The sequence below is a fragment of the Urocitellus parryii genome, chromosome 2 (assembly GCF_045843805.1).
Source record: "Urocitellus parryii isolate mUroPar1 chromosome 2, mUroPar1.hap1, whole genome shotgun sequence".
Lineage (NCBI taxonomy): Eukaryota > Metazoa > Chordata > Mammalia > Rodentia > Sciuridae > Urocitellus > Urocitellus parryii.
Window position 1 is genome coordinate 174816061 of NC_135532.1, and position 23100 is coordinate 174839160.

Consider the following 23100-nt stretch of genomic DNA (forward strand, 5'->3'; position numbering starts at 1 on the left):
GAGAGCTTACTTAATAATTTGTTTTAGTATGATGTACTACATACCTTTAGGACCTTTAATGAGCTTTATTTCCATTATTTTTTCTGATACTGGTTTCCGTCTTTTTACATACAAGCGTACAATAGACCCTGCTTCTTTCAATGCTTCAACTGCTTTGCTATGTGTTACATCACGAACATCTGCTTCATTTACTCGCAATATACAGTCATTAACCCTGAGAAAATATTCAAAAACTTAAATACCAATTATCTACTTTATCAAATTTTTGTAATCTTTGTTTTTAAGGTAAAGAGAATTATTGACTCCAATAAACATAAATGTGAAGGTGCTACATGCTAAATTATAATGTATAAATATAATCACTACTCAAAGGTAAGCAAAGGGAACAAAAAAATAGTACACATAATAAATTATTACACAAAACATTAAACATTTATAGGTTTATGTGTAGGCATTAAGATCCTTTATAGAACCAGCAAACATTTGGCACTAACCATATGCTAGGTACTTTCTTAGTGTTTTAATCCTTACAATAGTCTGTAATGTAGATATAGATTTTTATCTCCATTATACAGATGAAGAAACTGATGGATGAGAACCCAAAAAATAAACAACAGAGCTGTTTAAGATTTTTAAAAATGAGGCTCAAAGAGATAGTGTCAAAGCAGATTAATCCACTGACTTATCAAATGAAAAAAGTGAATTAAAGGAATGAATTTATTTCTTGAAAATTAAGTCACTTATTTCAAAGGTTTCCTATGTGAATAATTTAATTTAAAAATACATATTTTTAAAAGTTTGATTTGTTCCTAATCCTAACCTGTTCCCCCAGCTCTGGTCTCAGTTTTGACTCCATGATATTTTTTTGGTGGGAGGGCGGGGGAAATCCATCTCAAATTAGCAGGGAGAGGAACAAAACACAATTAAAATATTAATACAGGTTGTGATAAGCTTCTGTATCTAATTAACTTTCTTGAGAGGAAAAAAATTCTACTACCCAAAGCAATGATACCTTAGTTCTATAGGTATATTTGTAAGTGAAACAAAGGAAACATAACTTATTCACACAAGCAGCACAAATAAAAGGCCAGTAACAGAACCAGGAAGTAACTCTACATTTCCATGAATGGTCACACATTCTTAATTTTTATGTCTAATTTCATTATACAACCTATCACATCCAGTAAGAAGTCAAGTTTATAAACTGAACAGCTGAATAAGATAGCAATAGCCTTAAAATAAGATATTGCTTTTAAGAAACCATATAAATCCCTTAACACTAAAACTTTAGCCTGTTACCATATACACACATAAAACAACACACAAATAGAACAGTGCTATAATTTATGACTTAAGGAAATACAAAGTTTGTAAAAGACACCTTCCAAAATAGAACACTACTTAAATGAGACCACTGTTATTTTTATCTAAGGAAATATATTAATTTACTTAAAGATTGTATAAACTTTACTCTTTGTGGTATGGGATATAAAACCAGACATATATAATCCTTTCTATCTTAAATAAGCTTATCTACATGCTTCCAAACTAGGAAACAAATGGAAAATATTTTGTGAATGTATCTGAAAGTATTCGAGGAACATGATTTCCATAAATTTGGTCACAAGCATTTAAATCAGTTATTCAAAATAAAATATCTAGGATAAAACTGAGTTAAACAAAAAAAAAACTGATAAACAAAAAGAAGAAAACAATGCTAAAAGCAAAATTATCTTTTTCATTCATTTGCATGTTGTTTGAATATGTTACATTATATTAGCTATGATATTATTCCTTCTTTGTACTTATTCCTTGTCCAGTATGCTTCGAGAAAGCACTCTAAAGTGAATTCAATATTAAAACATGAAGTGTAAAACATACCGCAATCTTCCATCTTGGGCAGCTGCTCCCCCTGTGATAATTTTGGTAATGAAAATACTTGAGTCATCTCCAATGTGTGGGTTGTCTGTACCACCTGCAATGCTGAAACCAAGCCCTGAATTTCCCTGGGGAGAGGAAAAAAACGTCAAGACAATAAGAATTACTTTTTATTGGTAAGTTCCTGCCATTGTAGGACCTAGAAACTACATTTCTGTACAACACAGAAATGTATATATGTGAGTAATATGAAGATTCTAAATTAAATAGACAATAATTAACTAAGATCTTTCAGAGGCATTACTGCTTAATAGGTTAGGTTGAAGAAAATGTACTAGCACTCTCTTTAAAATATGTGCCATTTGTCCTTTGATTAGTCATCCATCTGCAGAGGTATTGCTAGAAGTTTCTTTCTTTTAGACTACAACTCATCCAAGTTTGGTAGGGCAAATCTCTCCTAAGAAACAAACACTGAAGTGATCTTTCCACTACCATTACTTCTGAGTGGATCAAATCAATATATTATATTTCAGCCTTTAAAAACGGACTGGAGTGGTACTTTTCTTCGGCTAGCTTTACCATGAGTTTATTTTAAAATGATGAAATTGGAGCTGCTAAGTAACAGCTGCCTTCAATCCTTGACATGTTAACCAATAAACCTGACTATCAAAACATATTTTTTAATACTAAAAACCCATCTTGAGAACTTAAACAATGGTGAGCTTTCTTGATAAGTAAAGTTAAGTCTTGACAAAGCAGCTCTATTTTTTTGTTTGCTTTACAAATTGAAGAAATGAAATTTCTGAATACTATTTCTTCACAGAGGCTTCTACTGGTTTAAAGAGTCTTTAAGGACAAATGATCCAAGAAATATTTATCTTTCAAGAATGTTCTAATTCTAGCTTTCAAGTAAATGGATATATCTGAACCTATTACTTCACTGTTACATAGCTTAAATAACTAGACCACCATTGTTTGTCTTAAAATTCTAATTTAACTTAAAAATACCTTTTTCAGTCTAAATTCTTTAAAGAGTTACTACAACCTCATTAACAGTACTAACAGACTGTGGAAAGATTACCTAGTTATTCAGGTACTCAGTCTTCAAACAGGAAAAAATACAATATTTGAGTCGTGACTAAACTTAAGGAATTTAGAAGGCTTTGGGAAAGGATCAAGGAAGAATAAATTAAAAGATAGGTAAAGTTATAAAACACCATGTTAAAATATGGAAAATACATTAATATTGTGCTTACTTGGATGTAACTCAGACATCCACTTAAGTAGGTGAGCTGAATTTAAGTAGCAGACAATAAAGATGACTCCCAGATCTATATTTCCCTCAGAGTCTATTCTGGCTTCAAACATAAACATATTTAATTATCTAAGATATTAGTTTTAAATATGCAGACATTCAGTTACTTAAGCAATTTACTTGTGTGAACACTTTATTTCCCCAACTGCTGACCAGTCCAGGGTGCATTACTAAAATGCAAATTAAATTGAACACAAAATTTCCCCTCCAATGCTGGAGATTGAGCTCAAGGCTTCATACATGGCAGGCAGTCACAATGCCTCTAAGTGCAGATTTAACATCTCTAAGTGCAGAAAATTTCATAAAAATGAAATATTATATATCTGAATTGCATCCTTAAGTTATTTCCTCATTGAAGGAATACATAAGTTTTTGAACTTGCATTAGAACTCAATCATTAGATTATAACTATTATTTGGAAAGAAAACTGATGCAATGGTAGTTACCAGCATGCTACTTACTTAAAATGAATAATAATAATTTTAACAAAAGCAAAATTTTAAAACAATTTGATAAACTAGTTATCAGAGTCTGAAAAGACATAACAAAATGGAAAGTGTTTTCCTGGATGGGACCTTGAAAAAGAAAAACAAAAATTAAGAGACTATGAATAAGTATAGACTTTAGTTAACAACAATGCATAAATACGGGTTCATTAGTTGAAACAAATGTACTTTAACAATGTAAGATATTAACAATAGGGGAAGCTGAGTCCAGAAAAAATGGAAAATCTCTGTATTATCTCTACAACTTGTCTGTATATCTAAAACTATTTTAAAACAGAAAAATTGTTTTAAAAAGGGATATTAAAAGAAAAGAAACATGTTCTGAAAATGCTATGATTAATTTGATGATCTGTGAACTTACAAAAGAAAACATTACATTTTCCTGTTTTTGAAAGACTATTTCCCTTGGATTCTACATGATTGAGCAGTGTATTTAAAAGTTTCTTAAAACAATAGATTAAGGAAATTAATAGTTTTTACCCTTTCAAGTGTGATTTCTTCATATTCATAATCTGCATCAGTGCCATTAACCTAATGGGGGAAAAGAGAAGCAGCTCAGAAATTCAAAAGTGAAAAATCTGAAATGGCAAGATAATTTTTGCATGATTTATTAATGAAAACCTGTTAAATGTGACAATAAACAAATAATATAGATTCATCTCAATAATTTGAGGGAGGATTTTCAAGGAATGGAGGAGTATAAATGTGCCTGAATCAACATTCATGGTATCGTAACTTTCACGACAGGAAGATACATTCAACTTTACTATTATTAAACTCTTCAGTCTTTGGCCTTGATCCACATATTTAATTGCTGCCAACACTTTCTAATTTGAATAATTTATCTTTTCTGAAAACCATTACCTACTTCTTCATTCTCTGCCAATGAATGCCATCTACCAAGTGCTTACATTAGTCTTCTCCATTGTCCAAATCATTCTGTTTTAAACAGATGGATCTTTATAATGCTCAGGCTAATAACACATTTCCTCTAAATAAATATGCTTTCAGAAGCTCCCTTTCTAGAAATATTCAAACTTCACAGCTTGGTAATCAAGGCTTTGCATGAACTGACCCCAATCTACCACTTACCTTCAACCCTAAACGTAGCCCACTCTCGTCATGCTCCTCACATAACATCTAATTTGAAGTCTTGGTCCTCCCATTACACATCCTACAATTTCCCACCTCCATATCTGAACTTATGCTTAGCTCTGCCACAAATTTCACTTATACATTTCATGTCCAAGTCAAATTCACCATCCAAGATCTTGCTCATCTACTATTCCCCCATCAACTTCATTCCCTATTCTCTCCTGAAAGAACTAACTTCTATAATGAGGAAGCCAGATTAACCCAGACATGAATACTTGATTTAAAATTTCTACCAATACCAGGTTAGGAAAAATCAAATGAAAGAGTGATAAATTACATTTCTGAAGATGTCTTATATCTTCCATCCTACATACTCTTAGCAATGACTAAATCATCCCATCATCAAGAGTAAGGTTTATTTTCCCTTCCCTCAGATTTAGGCAAGCACTGTGACTACTTTTGAAAAAATAAATGTGGCCCAAATGATGATGTGAGATTGTCATATGATACATTGTAGTAATTGCCTAGGTCTTAGCATGGGTTTCTTAGAACCCAACATCTATAATGTAAGGAAATTCAAGCAACCTATGAGAAACGAAGGACCTTGGTCCAAAAGCTCCAGTTACACTTGTAATTAATAGCCAGCCCTAACTGCCAGCCATGTGAATGGGGTTATTTTTGATCTTCCAGTCTTTTCCAGTGCCCCACTCAAAACTATGTAGGGGAAAATAAATAAATAAATAAATAAGCAAACCTATGTAGAGAGGATGAACTATCCAGTTAACTCAGAAAATCATGAGAAATAATGAACTGTGGTTCTTTTAAACTACCAGGTTTTTAGGTGGTTTGTTATGCAAGGAATAGAGGAGTGATTATGATATCAAATAATCAAATTCAACAGAAATAATGAAACCTATGCAAGCCACTTTGCTTTCTTCATTGTACTACAGTGAAGGAACTCTAATGGTCTAATAGAAGGGACTGGAAGCTTTTCTTGAAGGCTATTAAAATCCATCTCTACTATCATTTTAGGTTCTTAATTCTTGTGTTTCTCATGGAGTTAAACTCGATTACTTCCCTGATTCAACTTTCTTCTCATCTAAAGACATTCAACTCAAAGATAGTGGAATCAGATGAATGTCATTACCCTAGGTACATGTATGACTGCACATATGGTGCGATTCTACATCATGTACATCCAGAGAAATGAAAAGTTGTGTTCCGTGTGTACAAAGAATCAAAATACATTCTGCTGTCATGTATAATTAATTAGAACAAATTTTTTTAAAAGCAATAAAAAGACATTCTTCTCTTATTTTTTAGAGTATACATTATAAAAGCATTTATATAATTTCTAATATATCATCAGTATGCATCTGAGGTTATGGGAGGACATATTTGTACATATCCTGTCAACATGAGTGGAAGTTCTTTTTGTATAAGTCAAAAAAATTATATTCAGCTATACTCTCTTTATTGTTTCTTTAGGCTTGGGGGAAAAAAAAAACCACTGTGAGTCAAAAAATCCCCGATTCATTTACGTGCACTCTTTTCTGTTTTTAAAAACATATTAATATTTATAAATATTCCTCAGTACAGGGTTTTGGTCAAATCTCACAATTGCCACATTGGGCTTTATTTATGTTTATTTCTAAATAGTCTGAAATTTTGTTTTGGAAAAGATATTCATTTGAGTACACTTATAAAGCCCATCAGTATTAACATGTAACATTTTGATATTGAGAGCTTATGATTTCTACTTTAAAGAATTTGATATTTTTTTCACCATTCGTCTCCGTACAAGGTCAGTGTTTAGTAAACGTCCCTGGTGCTTAATTTAATGCTAACTTAAAATGATGTAGGATTCCAAGGAACATGGAGTGATTCTAAAAAGGTGAAAAGTGAGAAGGCTATATAGGACTCCTAGTAACCTATTTCTTGATACTCAATTCTTCAAACTGCATGCTAATTTCAAGGATAAAGACATTTAATAATATTAAACACATCCACACTGGGATACTAAGGATCAAGAATAGTACATTACCATAAGCTTAGCTTTCTTTTTTATTTTTTTGGTGCTGGGAACACTTCATATCCATTCTCTTAGCAAATTTCAAAGCCTACAATACATCATTATTAACTCTAGTCGCCACACTGTATAAAAGCTCCCCAGACCTTATTCTTTCAATATACCTGAAGTTTTATTTTATTTAATTATTTTACCTTTTGTGGTACTGGGATTGAATCCAGGGCACTCTACCACTGAGTTATATCCATAGCCCTTTTTAGTTTCTATTTTGAGACAAGGTCTTGCTAAGTTGCTGAAGCTGGCCTCAAATTTACAATCCTCCTACATCAGCCACCTGAGTTGCTGGGATTACATGTGTGTACCACAGTGCACCACTTAACTGAAAATTTATATCCTCTAACCAACATCTCTCCAATCCCTTGTCCCTAGTAATTGCCATTCTATTCTATATGAATTTTACTTTTTCAGATTCCACATATAAATGAGATGATATAGTATTTGTCTTTTCTATGCCTGGCTTATTTTACTTGGCATAAAGTCCTCCAGGTCTAATGCCATTATAATAAATGAAGACATTTCCCTTTTTTCCTAAGGCTAACTAGTACTACTACTCTATGTATATATTACATTTTCTCTATCTACTTGTCTCCTGACAAGACTCTTAGGTCATTTCAACGCCTTGGCTATTGTGAATAATACCACAGGGAACATGAAAGTGCAGAAATTTTTTGATATCATAATGATATGTCCTTTGATTATATACCCAAAATGGGATTGCTGGCAATCTGTTCTAACTTTAATTTTTTTGAGACTCCTTTGTACTGTTTTCCATATGGCTGTTATTAATTTACAATCGTAACACTGTACAAAGTTTCCCTTTTCTCCGTAGTCTTACCAATACCTGCTATCTCGTCTTTCAATAATAGCCACCAAAATAGGTATTAAATGATATCTCATTGTAGTTTTAATTTGCATTTCCCTGATGATTAGTGATATTGGGAATTTCTCATTTATCTGTTGGTCATTTCTGTATCTTTCTTTGAGAAATTAAACCATAATTTTTGTTAACAATTTTGCTTTGTATAAATATGAAAAAAAAGCAACTGAAACACTGCTTCATTTACTATGGTAATTATAGGTATAGTATATTGTAGCAGATATCGTAAGTAAAATGTATTAGCAAAAATAATCCTGTGATCTTTGTATATATGTTAAAAACAGAACAGGAAGGTAGAATTATTTAAAAGTAAGGAGGAAATGGAACTTACATAAGTTGGTGTTTCCAAGCTGTCTGTGTTAACTAGTACCGGAGGAGGATTTGCCTTTAAAGAAGATATTGCAAATGTATTAGTTTAATAAGAAAATAAAAACATTTCATATATTATTCACAAATGTTAAAACCATATGAAAGACTTATGATTTCTTAAGTTATAATTTTATGATTTCTCTATATAATGAATAGTTTCCAACAACAAGTAGAGAAAAAAAATCACATATATACAGTTATATAAGATTTGCTTTTTAAAAATACATTGCTGTTTCTGCTAAACTGGACCTAATTTTAAGATTTGCAAAGAAGCCCATCACAGCCTTCTCATAAAATCCATGAATACTCTTTAGTGTAATCAAAAGAATTTTTCTGTAGAAATCCAAGGTTTCTATTTCCAATGATCTCATGGAGATTCCAATCATTTTCCTATCCAGAAAAAAAATTATTCCCCACATTATATTTAAAAATGACAGAGCAGGAGGGGGAGACTTGTCACAGAAACAAATCAGTCATAAACTTAGGCAAGTTTGAAATTTTCAAATGTCAGATTTCAAACCATTCTCAATGTAAAAGCTCCTGGTTATTTTTGGTTGAAATTACTGACTTCTATTCTAGACCACTCGTGGAATAATAATGGTTTGTCACAGCACAAAACATCAAGTAGAAAAATAAACAATAAAATGAAAAAAGTTTGGTTTTCTGGCTAAGTTAGAAGTCATTTTTATTTGGATGATACTAAAGAATATAATTTATCAAATATATCAAATGAAAAGAAGTACCAGAAAACTAATAGAATCTCCTTCAAAATTATTTCTTCTGCATAGTATAAAAGAATTAAGTCAATTAAGTTGAACAACATTGTCACAGAATAAAACGACTATCTTTTAAACAAACTTCAGGAGTTATATTTATAAACATTAATAATTCTCTAATTAACTAAAGAATTGTATGAAAGAATACTATAGTACAAAATAACAGTTTTCTTCCCAAATGCATAGGCTTTTTTAAAAAAAGGTGAAGATTCAGAATTCAAATGATACAATATTTTCGGCATAGTACTAGATCTGAATGATCACATGATAAAATACTTAAAGAAAACACAATTTCAACATCAAATAATTACACACTATGTATTCAGGCTACATAAAGTGGCATTTAAGAATGAGGAGTTAATATTTTGTCATATATACAAACAGAACATTAACCACTATATATTCAACCCTACCATTAAATAGTCAACCTTTGAATGATTCAGTGAAAATCAAACTTAATGAACAAAATATCTACTTTTAACATTGCTACTTAAGCAAGACTACTGAATGTATAGGCATTTAAGATTTTATGAATATTTGAAATGATCCATTTTCCAGGGGCAAAATATACTTACTTAAATTGACAATTTTTACTTTATTTAAAAAACTTTATGATGCAACTTTACTATAGTCTACTTAAGCTATTATAGAAGAAGACAACAAAAAGAACAAGTTATGTTAAAGTTACTGTTGTAGTTGAGTGATAGATATACATGGTGTTCACTGTATCATGTTCTTGATATCTGAGAGTTTTTGAAATTTTGTATAACAAAAAAAGTAAAGCAAAACCATATTGAGTCAAATACACAACTTGAAAGAGGTTAAGAACTAAGGCAGTTGTGAAATATTATGAGTTAGAATTGGTATTCTGATAAAAATAGCTAAGACTGTGTTAGTAAATGAGGAATAAAATATCAATCTTGGAATCAACTATAACTTTACCTACTAATTTTAAATTTTTAACTTCATATATTACAAACTATAGAAGTGGTATCTGATAGAATAACATTCCATTCCTCTCCATATTGGTGGAGGTAGGAACAGGAAGGAAAGGGGTAGCAAAATTTTGAGTCTGGGAGGTAAATTACAATGTCCTAGCATCAAATTAAAGCAATACTAGCAACAAAAGTAAAAGATAGGATGCTTCTGAAGGAATGTAAGCAGAAAAGTTGGCTACAGAAAATATAGACTTGTAGGTAGCTGAAGTAAAAGGCAAGAAAACAGTAGCTAATCATCTTGAGAATCTTAACAAGGACAGTAAGTAGCACAACATGTAACATATAAACTATGCTAACCAGGAAATCGAACAACAACAAAAAGATCTGAGAAGAATCTATGTGAAAGTTATTTCAAATGAAGATGCTGGGTGTCGTGGCGCATACCTATAATCCCAGCTACTTGAATGACTGAGGCAGGAGGATCACAAGTTTGAGGCCAGCCTAGTCAATTTAGTGAGACCCTGTCTTGAAATAAATTAAAATGGGCTGGGGATGTAGCTCAGTGGTAGAGCACTTGTTTAGAAACCCTGAGGCTCTGGGTTTGATTCCCAGTATCATAAGGGAATGGTGAGAATCAAATGAAGAAAAAGCACTTACTGAATCTCACCTTTCTCTACTTCACTTTACTGTTCACTGACTTTGGATTACAATAAACCAAAATAGTTACCAAATTTATTTTCTCCATCTGTAAAGACATACCAACATCTGTCTTCAGCCAAAAGTACTGTGTGAGGTTCCAAGAAGTCATATTAAGTGATTATCTATTATTATTTACTAATAATAATACACAGCACTGTGTATGTTTCAATTTGGACCATAAAGTTAGAGACTGGGGAGAGGTATAGTAAAAAGGCAAAGATAATCCAGTTGAAGGAACTAACAAGTCCTAAGGAATTTGACCCAAGGATCAGTAATAACACTTAAATTTAATCTTGCTCATCCAACTTTTACTATTCTATTCTATTGCATTAACAAAGGATCTTATAGTGATTACTGTTATAACATATCAAAACACTCTTACAAAATTTCAGAGGGCAAAAAATGTTTTTAAAAAGGTATTAAAATAATTTTAAGAACCAGTTATTTAAAAATAGGCAAAAATTAACAGTTTAGAAAATATTCTTTTACAATGTACATTCTATTTCTCCTTCTAAGCATTTATTAAAGTTTCATTGTATTTATTTGTTTAATCTTTCTCTCCTTCCCAAACAAATGTTTTTCAAATGTAGACCTCACAAACCCCAGAGATAAATCTTGGATTTTAATTTGAAACATACTATCACTGAGTTGATCACTGTAGGTTAAAGTGATTATAAAAAATAAATGGGGGGACTGGGGTCATGGCTCAGTGGTAATGAGCTTGCCTAGAACATGTGAGGCCCTGGGTTCGATCCTCAGCACCACATAAAAATAAATAAAATAGAGGTATTGTGTCCAACTATAACTAAACAATAAAATATTTTAAAAAAATAAATGGGGTAGATTCTAGGAAGATGGCAAAGTAAGAAGCACAGTAAATCTCTTTATACCTAGACAACAAATCCAGTGGCATAATCTGTCTAAGTATCTAGAAATGCTGGATTCTCTTCAAGGATCACAACTTCCAAATGAAGGCCTGGACAGTTAATTTTGTCACTTGCAGCTTTAGCATAGTAGTAGCTATCCATCTGCCTTCCCTCAGTCCTGTGGCAGGCAGCTAGCTGTGTAGTTTTCATAAAACTGTTTATACATAGCTTGCAAGAGTCATGGTAGGCAAAAAAGATCCTGTCCACCAAATACCAGAGATCTGTGCTCTTAACTGCTGTCTCTTCTGATCACAGGGGTGTAGACAAAGAGGCAATGGCAACTGCTTTTTCCCCCTCTCTCTATTATTGTAAGCTCCCCCTCAAATCTGCCTGAATTGACTTCCATGGATCTCATTCTCTGTGTGTTATTCAGCTTTCCATTGTTGTAACAAAATACCTGACATAAACAATATAAAAGAAGAAAAGGTTTACTCTGATTCACAGTTTCAGTCCATTGTTGCTTGGCCTTATCATTTAGGGCATTTGGGAAGCACATGATGGAACAGAGCCAGGAAGCACAAAGAGAGTGAGAAAGACAGGGAGAGGGGGAGAGAGAAGGAATGACAGAGAGATTGGGAATAAGTCATATCCTTCAAGGACATGCCCCAGTGATCTACCTTCTTCAACTAGGCCCCACCTCCTTGAGTTCCTACCACCTCCCAATAGCCTCATAAACTGGGAATTAAGCGTTTGATACATGAGCCTTTGGGGCACATTCTAGATCCACACGATAATACCCTGCTTTCATTTAAAAAAAATCTTTTTGACCTTTCACAACAAAGACTAGGACATTAGTTATGGCATATATAGGGGAAACTGGAAAATCACCACAGGCCTGGGAATATGCAGGCTCAGAAAATACTTGAGAAGACCTCAAGTTTACAACTCTGGTTGACTCTTGGCAGCTTACAATAAACAAACAAACAAACAAACAATAGCTAACAAAATCTTGGAGGAGAATTCGATTTCCAAAGTTATTACATATCAAATTCAAATATGCAGTTTGCTAGACAAAAAATTGCAAGGCATACAAAGAAACAGAAATGTATATATGGTCCATTCAAAAGAAAAACAATAAACCAACCCAACTGCCTCTGAAAAAGACCTGATAGCAGACCTACTAAACAAAGCCTTTAAAACAACTACTTTAAAGGTCCTCAAATAACTAGCCATGAAAAAGGTCAAGAAAATGATAAATCAACAAAAATGGAAGTATGAACGATGAGCAAAGAAAGGAAAAAAAGGTTACTGAAGCATGAATGTGTTATCTGTGGGATACCAGAAAGAACACACATATTGTGGAATACTAAGGAGAAGTAAGAAAGGAGCAAAGAGAATATTTGAAGAAATAAGAAAAAATTTCCCAAAGTTGGTGAAAGATATGAATATAAACATCCAAAATGGTCAAGGAACTCTCACAAGTAAGATGAAGTCAAAGATATCCACACTGGGACATATTATAACTGTCAAAGGTCAAAAACAAAGGAGGCTTTTCAAAGTAGCAAGATAAGTTACTTGTCATACAAGAGATTCTCAAAAAGATTATTAGCAGATTCTCATCAGAAACTTTAAATGCCAGAAGGTGGTGAGTGAACATATTCAAAGGCTGAGCAAACAAACAAAAATTACCCTGTAAACTTTATTCAGCAAAATAGTCCTTTTAAAAGTGAGAAAGAAACTAAGACATTCCCAGATAAACAAAAGATGAGGGAGTTCATTATCATTAAATCTCTCCTGAAAGAAGTGTTAAAGGTAGTCCTATAGGTTGAAATGAAAGGACACTAATAGCCTGAAGGTAGGTAGTTGTATAAAATATTTTAAAAATAATTTTACATGACTAAAATAAAGCTTCATAATATGGAATTTCCCACCATCAAGTTGGTGGGCCCAAATTTTTGAAATTTTCAAGTAATTTAGATCTTTTATTTTCAGTTGGAATATGGGCCAGGGCTTGATTTGAAAGTTATTATTAGTAAATAATTGAAGTCAGTATTACGAAGTAACTAAAGTAAGCTAGTAGTCTAAAAGTTAATATTATTATAGTAAACCACAACAATTATTTTAACTTTGGTTTGTAAATACACACTTTGTCTTCGGCATATTTGAGAGTAAAATAAAAATTATTACTTTATGTTTTTGAATATACAATATATAAAGATACAATTTTGTGGGCTGGGGCTGTAACTCAGTGGCAGAGTACTTGCCTAGCATATGTAAGGCACCAGGTTTGACCTTAGCACTGCATAAGAAAATAAATAAATAAAGCAAGGGCATGCTGTTCATCTATAACTATCAAAAAAAGATACAATTTTATGACACAAATAACTGAAAGGGTGGGGATAGAGCTGTTAAAAGAGAGGAGTACTTAAATGTTATTAAAGCTAAATTTACATATATTCATATTCTGAGTGTTTTAAGATATTAAATGTAATCCCATGGCAATGACAAAGAAGTAGAAGCACAAAGAAATTGAGAAAGTTAAATATTTTACTACAAAAATCAACTAAATGCCAAAGAAAAAAATAATGCAAGAAATGGGGCACAAACTAAGTTATAAGGTATATAAAAAATGACAAAAGTCCTTCCTTCCTAGCAATTACTTTAAATGAATTGTATTCTTCAATCAAAAGACAAGACCAGGAGGCAGATGGATTAAAAAAAAAAAAAAAGAATGACTCAATTACATGCTATCTGTAACTGACTCACCTTAGATTCAAAGATACAAATATGTTGAAAGTAAAGGATAGAAAGATATTCCATGCAAACAGTAAATCAAAAAGAGCAAAAGTAGCTATACTCAAAGTAAACTACAAATAAAAAAAGATTACAAAATTAAGATTATAGATGAATAAAAGCTTCAATTCAGAAATACGTAACAATTATGAACATCTGTGTACCTAGTAACCATCCATAACAACATAAGAAACAAAAATTGAAGAAACAAAAGGAAGAAAGAGTTCAAAAATAATAGTTGGAGACTTGAGCACCACTACCCCATTGTCCATAATTGACAGAAGAACTAGAAAAAAGATAATTAAGAGTAGAAATGAATATGACACTATGAACCAAGTAGATCTAACAGACATATATAGAAAACTCTAACATCAACAGGATATTTATTCTTCTCAAGTGTACATGGGACAATTTCTAAGTGAGACCATAGCCAGCAAAATGAGTCCCAAAAGAATTAAAAGACAGATATATAAAGTATATTCTCTGACCACGATAGGATGAAGTCAATAACAGAACAAAAATGGGAAAAATTACAAATTTGTTGGAATTAATTAACATACTCTTAAATAATCAGTGGATCAAAGAAGAAATCACAAGTTAGATAATATCTATAGATGAATGAAAACAAAAACACAATATACCAAAACTTACAAGACACAGTGAAAATAGCATAGTACTAAAAAGGAAATGTGTTGCTATAAACAATGTGCTAAAGATCAAAACCAAAATAACAACCTAACACTACAACTTAAGGAACTAGAAAAAAGAGGACAAGCTATACATAAAACTAGCTACAGACCAGGCATGGTGGTGCACACTTGTAATCTCAGCGGCTTGGGACGCTGAGGCAGGAGGATTTTCAGTTCAAAGTCAGCCTCAGCAACTTCATAAGGCCCTAAGCAACTCAGCAAGTCCCTGTCTCTAAGGGCTGGGGATCTGGCTCAGAGGTTAAGTGCTACCAAAAAAAAAAAAAAAAAAAAAAAGGCTAGCTACATAAAGAAAGAAATAAGATGAGAACAAAAATAAAATAGAGAACAGAAAAATTAAAGAGAGCTGGGCACAGTGGCACAGATCTGTAATCCCAGCAATTTGGGAAGCTGACAAAGGAGGGTCACAAGTTTGAGAACATCCTCGGCAACTCAGGGAGGCCCTCAGCAACTTAGAGAGACCCTGTCTCAAACTATAAAAATAAAAGGGCTGAGGCTTTAGTCAGTGGTAAAGTGCCCTCAGGTTAAATCCCTAGTAACCAGGAAAAATAAATAAATATATAAAAATACACAGAAAATTAAAAAGGCCCTTTTTGGCTCCTTGAAAAGATCAACAAAATTAACAAATCCTTAGCTGTCTGAACCTAGGAAGAATATTTCTACTAAAATTGAAATAGAGATATTAACTACTAATTTTAGAGAAGTAAAATGGATTATAAAAGGACTATGAACAAGCAAATGTATGTCAACATATTAGATAAGCAATAAGAATTCCTACAAATGAAAAAACCTATCAAGACTAAATCATGAACAAAAGAATATTAGGACAGATCTATAACTGAATATAATTAAAATCTTCTGACAGTGAATGGGAATCTAGCTTAGTAAAACACTCACCTAGCATGTTGGAAGCCCTGGGCTTTATCCCCAGCACCACCCTCCTACACCCCTGAAGGAAAAAAATAGAAAAATTTTCTCACAGAGAAAGATCATAGACAAGATACCTTCACTGGTGAATTTTATCAAGCACTTAAAGAATTAACATTAGTCCTTCTCAAGCTTTCCAAAAAAATAGAAAAGACTATATTCATACTCATCTTATGAGCCCAGCATTACCCCGATGCCAAAGAAACAAGTACAATCTAGAAACCTAGAAACAACAAGAAACTATAGGCCAATATCCTAAAAACACTAATGCAAAATCCTTAACTACAGACCCACATCTTTATGAACACTATGCAAAAATCCTTAACAAAATACTAGCAAACAGCACTATATTAAGAGGAATATACATCATAATCAAGTGGTATTTTATTCCTGGCATACAAGGATGGTTCATAAAAATAATCAGTGCAATATACCACAATAGACTGAAAAGAAAAAAAACACATATTATCTTAATTGATGCAAAAAAGCATCTGACAAAACACTCTTTCAAGATGAAATACTTATTAACTAGAAATAATTTAAAAGTCATATACTTCATGATAAAAGCCATGTTTTGCATGAATATACCTCCCACAACAAGTATCACACTCAATGGTGAAAGACTAAGAGCTTTTCCTCTAGATTAAAAACAAGGCAAAATGATTGCTTTTTACTAGAGTATTCAACATAACACTACTTGCTTAGTTGAAATTGTAGTCAGAGCAATAAGGAAGAAAATATGACATTTAAATCGGAAAGGAGGAAGTAAAATTATCTCTGTTCACAGCTGATAGTCCATAAAAAGATTCCAGAGAAAACTGTTAAGACTAATTAATGAATTCAGCAAAGTACCAAGATACAAAGTCAACATACAAAAATTAGTTACAATTCTGTTAACAATGAACAATCTAAAAAAGGAAATTAAGAAAACCATTTGATTTGCAATTTCTTGATTTTAAAATTTACTACAGAGTTGCAATAAGCAAAATAAGAGAGTACTGGTATAAAGACAGACATATAGACTGTGGAAGAGAAAAGAATCCAGAAATAAAAATCATGGACAAAAATTGATCTAAAATCAATCTATAATATACATGTAAGATCTAAAAATATGAAATTCTTAGGAGAAAAGAGGATAAAAGCTTCAAAACATTGGGTTTGGCAATGATTTCCTTTGTTTGACACAAAGGCACAGCAACAATAGAAAAAGTAGACAAATTTGATTTTGTGAAAAAATTTTAAATTTGTGTAGCAAAGACACTGTCAACTAATCAAGAGGCAATCACAGAATAGAAAAGAAAATTTGCAAATTATCTCTGGTAAGAGAATGATATCCAGAACATACAGAGAACTCCTAAAACTCAACAACAAAAAAATAAATAACTCAATTTAAAATCTGGGAAATAAATTATTCAGATATTATTCCAAAGAAGATATGCAAATGGGCAATAAGCACATGAAATATGTTTAACATTACTAATCATTCCGGAAATTAAATCAAAACAATAATGGGATGCCACCTCAGACTCACAAGGCTGGCACTGTCAAGAAAACAAAAGCAACAAGTGTTGGTGAGTATGTGGGAAAATAGGAGCCCTTAGGCACTGTGCTGGGAATGTCAAATGGTATAACCACAGAAAACAGCACGATGGCTCCTTAAAAAAAGAAATGCCACATGATCAAGCAATTTTACTTCTAGGTACAAACTACAAAGAATTGAAACCAGTGTCTAGAATAGAGATTTTTACATCCAGTTCACAGCAGCATTATTTACCATACCTAAAACGTGGAGGGAATCCAGAGGTCTTTGAAGTATGGATGGATATGGAACATGGTGTTATGAATTAGATCTAGAAAGTCCCCCCCAAAAGCTCATGTGTTAGGTAATGCAGCAAAGTTCAGATGTGAAAAGATTAGATTCTGAGAGCCTATAACCTTGTCAATGATTAACCCATTTTACAGATTAATAATTTTTTAAGTATTTATTTTTTAGTTTTAGGTGGACACAATATCTTTATTTTATTTTTATGTGGTGCTGAGAATCAAACCCAGTGCCTCACGCATGCTAGGCGAGCATGCTATCACTTGAGCCACATCCCCAGCCTCAGATTAATAATTTTAATGTGTTAAAATTATTACTGTGTGGTAACCATAGGCAGGTGAGGCATGACTAGAGGAAGCAAGTCACTGGGGGCATGTTCTTAGGGACTATATCTTGTCTCTGGCTCTTCAAGCTTTCTCTGCTTCCTGGTCACCATGAATGACTAGTTTTCCTCTGCCACACACTCTGTCATGAGGTTCTGCCTCAACTCAAGCCTAGATCAATGGACTCTACCAACCATAGACCAAACCTCTTAATCTGTGAGCCGAAATATACTTTTCCTCCTTTAAGTTGTTCTTGTCTGGTATTTTACAGCAACAAAAAACTGACCACCACATTTTGGGTATATATGTATCAGTTGTGTAATACATGCAGTATTATTCAGCCTTTGAAAACAAGAGTTGGGCACAGAGGTGCATATCTGTAATTCCACTGGCCCAAGAGGCTGAGGCAGGTGGATCATCAATTCAAAGTCAGCCTCAGCAAAAGTCTGTCTCAAAAAGAAAAAAAAAAAAAAGAAGAAGAGAGGGGCTGGGGATGTGGTTCTGTAGTTAAGCTCCCCGGGGTTCAATCCTTGGTACCAAAACAAAAACAAAAAGAAAAGAAAAAATTCTGCCAGGTATAGTGGCATACACTTGTAATCTCAGTGACTTTGAGGCTAAGGAAGCAGGGTTGCAAGTTCAAGGTCAGACTCAACAACTTAGGCTCTCAGTAATTTAGCAAAAATAAAAGGAGTTGGGGATATATCTCAGCATTAGAGTTCCCCCAGGTTCAAGCCAAGTAATAAAAACAAAACAAAACAAAACAAAACAAAACAAAAAAGAAAACAAAGGGGGAGGATTCTGACATTCACTAAAACATGGATGAACTTTAGGGACATAATGTTAAGTGAAACAAATCAGCTCTAAAAGACAAACATTATATGATTCCACTTATATGAGATACTTCAGAGTAGTCAAAATCAGAGAAACAGAGTGAATGCCAGTGGCTGGGGAAGGGAGAAATGGGGAATTACTATTTAATGAGTACTGAGTTTCAAGTTTTGCAAGAGTTCTAGAGATAAATGAATAGCGATGAGTTTACAACTATGAATGTATTAATATAACTACATTTTATGTCCTATAAATTTTTCAACAATAAATTTTTAGTAAAAATATGTGACTTCAATCTTAGGAAAATGAATGAAACACAAACTGAAAGATATTCTACAAAATAAGTAGCTAGTTTTCTTCTTGCCATACTCATGATTGAAGACAAATTATGGGGTTACTCCAGATCAAAGGAGTGTAGTATCATGGAAATTAAATGCAGTGTGTGGTATTAGGCAGGCCAAAGGATCTATTTTGTGTATTTTTTCCTTAATAAAGAACATTATTGGGATAATCAGTAAAATGTATTTAAAGTCCATACATTAGACAACACCATTGTATTAATGTTAATTTCCCAATTTAGCCCATTGTACTGTAATAATATTCTTGATTATTTAGTATCATAAAACATTAAAAAATACATAGGAAGAAAAATAAGAAAGCAGCTGTGGTAAGTACATATATTAACAACTGAGGGATTTGGGTATCTTTGTACAATTTTTCAATTGTATGTAACTATGAAATGATTTTAAAATAAACCAAAACAAACAGAAAACTCCAGAAAGCAAACAGAGTAAGAGCACTGCAGTCAAGCATTAATTTGCAATTTTAAAAAGGTTCACTCAGATAATCCAGATACATTTAAGATTATCCATGAAACAAAAATATATCAGATCATGCTTTAGACAGTACTAATAATGATCCAATAATTTAAGACCTAAAACTCAAACATTTTGTGAAATTTGAAGGGTCCAGGGGTAACAGGATGCTCTTCCCTAGAAACACCTCTGATGTAATTACTTGCATATCACATGGGAGTTATCTGTTAACTTGTCTCTGGTACATCTAGTAAGCTCTTGGAGGACAATATTATATTCATTTTAGTATTTACAATACACCCCAATCTGCCAGGGATATGTTCTAAGATGTTCCACAGATATCTGAAACAATGAATAGTACTGTATCCTATAAAAACTCTTTTCCCTATATACACATACCTATGATACAGTTTAATTTATAAATTAACCACAAAAAAAGATTAACAACAAATAATATATTGAACAAGTATGAACCCTATTCTGTAATAAGAGTTATTTAAAATTTAGGAGTTTTTATTTCTGGAATTTTTCATCTAATATTTTTGAACATAGTCAATTGAGAATAACTAAAACTGCTGCAAGCCAAGCCCTGGATAAGGAGGGACTACTGTATATGACTCAAATGGTTACACAAAATTAAAGGGAAACCAATCTATTCCAAAATACGTTTAAATATCAGAAAAGACCATCACACATTAAAGCATTTTCACCAAAGTCTCAATTACATGATAGCTCAATTTAATGATAGAAGTGACTAAGAATGAAAGCATCTATTTGTTTTTGTTTGTTTGTTTTTAAAGAATTTACTTTGGAGTAGAATTAAGCTTCTGAGTTTAAGAGACTGGTGTCAGAGAGGATGTAGTTATATTCCTAGCAGAAAGAACTAGCATATTACTACTATGTGCATTAATTTACACTTTGAATGTGGATCAGATTTTTCACACCAAAGATTATCAATACTTTACTTAATAGCATTAATCTCACTCTGGGTAATTCTGTTGGAAAGGCACTTAATGTCAATAAGCCATTCCTTGAAACTACATAGACTCTTAAAATGAAAAATAATCAAGTTCTCTGACAGTTGGCTATTATTTTATTTTGAACTGTTACATATAAATTAAAATAAAATGTTTATTTTGGAGTAGTTTTACTTGTAGGAAAGTTATGAAGTTGGCACAGAGTTCTAACATACTCTAGATATATCATCAATTATTTTTAATTAATAAAAGTGAAGTATGCTATCTAATCAAATGAGAAAATGATGAATATTTCCAAAGAAGACAAACACATATTAGGAAACAAAGTGCTACATAAAATGATACATTCAGTACAAGATCAGAAATGCAATTTTTAAATTATCTTTAGAAATTAAACAAGATTTTGCAAAGCAAAAATATTTTAAAAAAACTTTTAAAATAGATTTACAAGTATAAAAGGCATGATAACAAATGTAAGGAGATTCAATATTATGAAGATATTTATAATATGTCCTATTTCATAAATACTACCTAATAAAATGCAAATGTTGAACCAATTTTATATTATTAAATCCCAAATATTTAATTGCCTGAAAATACCCACTGAAGCCCAAAGTAAATTACCATATCTATCAACAACAAAAAAGTTAAAACAGTTTTAAAAGAATACAAATAAAACATCAAAAGCAAATGAAATTTTTATAAAGAAAAAATAAACTAATAAAAACCTGTGGTATGGTGGGTAGGATGACAGTATTCTCAGCAGGGACTGGCAGGACAGGGATCACAGGGACAGTGGGAGAAGAGGGAGGAACAGCTTCTGTTGGCTAAAAATCATCAATGACAAAAAATCAGGAAAAACACCAAAACAAAAGAAAAAAAAACATACCTGAAAGTTGTGCCACAAAGATAAATTGTAGTTTTCAGGAATAACTAAGTAGTAGGTAAAATATTAATATATTACTATAATTTAAATGAGAAAATGTTCTCCAGAAATTTTAGAAATAATTGTGTATCCATTATAATATCCAAGACTCTATAGTTAAAAGGAATGACTAAACTATTCTTTAGATGTTTAAATAAAAATAATAAAAGGTAATCACTTAAAATACTGCTCTTCCTCTAGAAGAATAGACACTTGTTTCATAGATTATAATTTTTTTTCTAGCATTCAAAAAGTATTTGACTGCTTTCCTTTTTGCATTTAAAGAAACCAAAGTCATTTTATTAGCCCACCATGCAAACTATGAAAGATTGTAAATACACAGACAAAAGATTCAAAGAACAGAATGCATATATCTTTAAATAATCTATACAATTAATCTCTACTATCAAGAATAGTGATAAACTGCCTAAAACTATCTATAATAGTCATTAATTCAGCTAACATTCACTGACTGTATACAATGTGTCAGACAGTCTGGCCAAAAAAAAAAAAAGAGGAAAAAAAAACAAAAGAAAAAGGAGAATACTTTAGTGATATAATTTAAACAAACATGTTTTTTATATTTATGTTTCATAATTTATTTGGCTTGGTTCAGTTATGTTTAGAGATATGACTCTAGAACATAAAAAAGTGTTTTGTAACAAGGTATAATTACTGTAAGCTAAACTAATTCATAAACATTTACTATACAAAATTACATATGTAAGAAAAACACTAAAACCAAGTAGTTCAAGGACAGTATGAATTAACAACGATTTAAACCATGAAGAAAAAAGTTGTGAAACTTGAAACTATGCTTATCCTCAATGATGAATACAAAATTGTAACAATAAATGTTTTTACCCATTAGTTGAGATTTATTAAAAATGCATCGTGCTGAGACAATTGGCTATCCACATGCAAAAGAATAAAGTTGAACCTCTACCTACCTCAAGTCATATATAAAAGTAACTCTAAATGGATCAACAATCCAAGTACAAAGTCTAAACTCATAAAACTCTTAGAAGAAAACATGGGGTAAATAAACATGATCATGGGTTTGGGAATGGATTCTTAGATATGACACCAAAAGTATCACTGACAAAAGAAAAAAATCATTTAGACTTCATCATAATTAAAACCTTGAAAAGGAAATTACCAAGTAAGTGAAAAGAAAATCTACAGAAAGCTGGGCACGGTGATTTTGCACGCCTGTAATACCAGTGGCTCAGAAGGCTGAGGCAGGATGATTCGGAGTTCAAAGCCAATCTCAGCAAAAGCGAGTTGCTAAGCAACTCGGGGAATGTGGCTCAGTGGTCGAGTGCCCCTGAGTTCAATTCCTGGTACCCACTGCCCCCACTCCCAATCTATAACATACTCTTAAATCATACATCTGTTAAGGGTTTAATACTCAGAACATTCAAAGAATATATAAAGAACAACTCAATAAGAAAACAAATAACCCAATCAAAAAAATTGGGTTATAGTCTTGAACTGACATTTCTACAAAGACGATACCTTTGTCCAATGATGTTTGGCTACAAATAAAAGGGAAAGATGCTTAAAATCATTAGT

The 23100-nt window shown here is 32.1% G+C and overlaps 1 protein-coding gene across 7 annotated transcripts in view; it reads right to left on the reverse strand.

The window, feature by feature from the left end:
• The window catches only part of Dlg1 (discs large MAGUK scaffold protein 1), a 263303-nt gene that overhangs the window by 103927 nt on the left and 136276 nt on the right, over positions 1-23100 (reverse strand). For 4 of the 7 annotated variants that reach the window (XM_026379198.2, XM_026379200.2, XM_026379199.2 and 1 more), the window contains exons 6-10: positions 21329-21427; positions 8092-8145; positions 4180-4230; positions 1882-2006; positions 45-214 (exon numbers count right to left, since the gene is read on the reverse strand). In XM_026379198.2, coding sequence (XP_026234983.1) covers positions 45-214; positions 1882-2006; positions 4180-4230; positions 8092-8145; positions 21329-21427 — 499 coding nt within the window. The remainder of the gene's footprint in view (positions 1-44; positions 215-1881; positions 2007-4179; positions 4231-8091; positions 8146-21328; positions 21428-23100) is intronic. The other 3 variants (XM_026379203.2, XM_026379202.2, XM_026379201.2) reach the window with 1 other exon arrangement.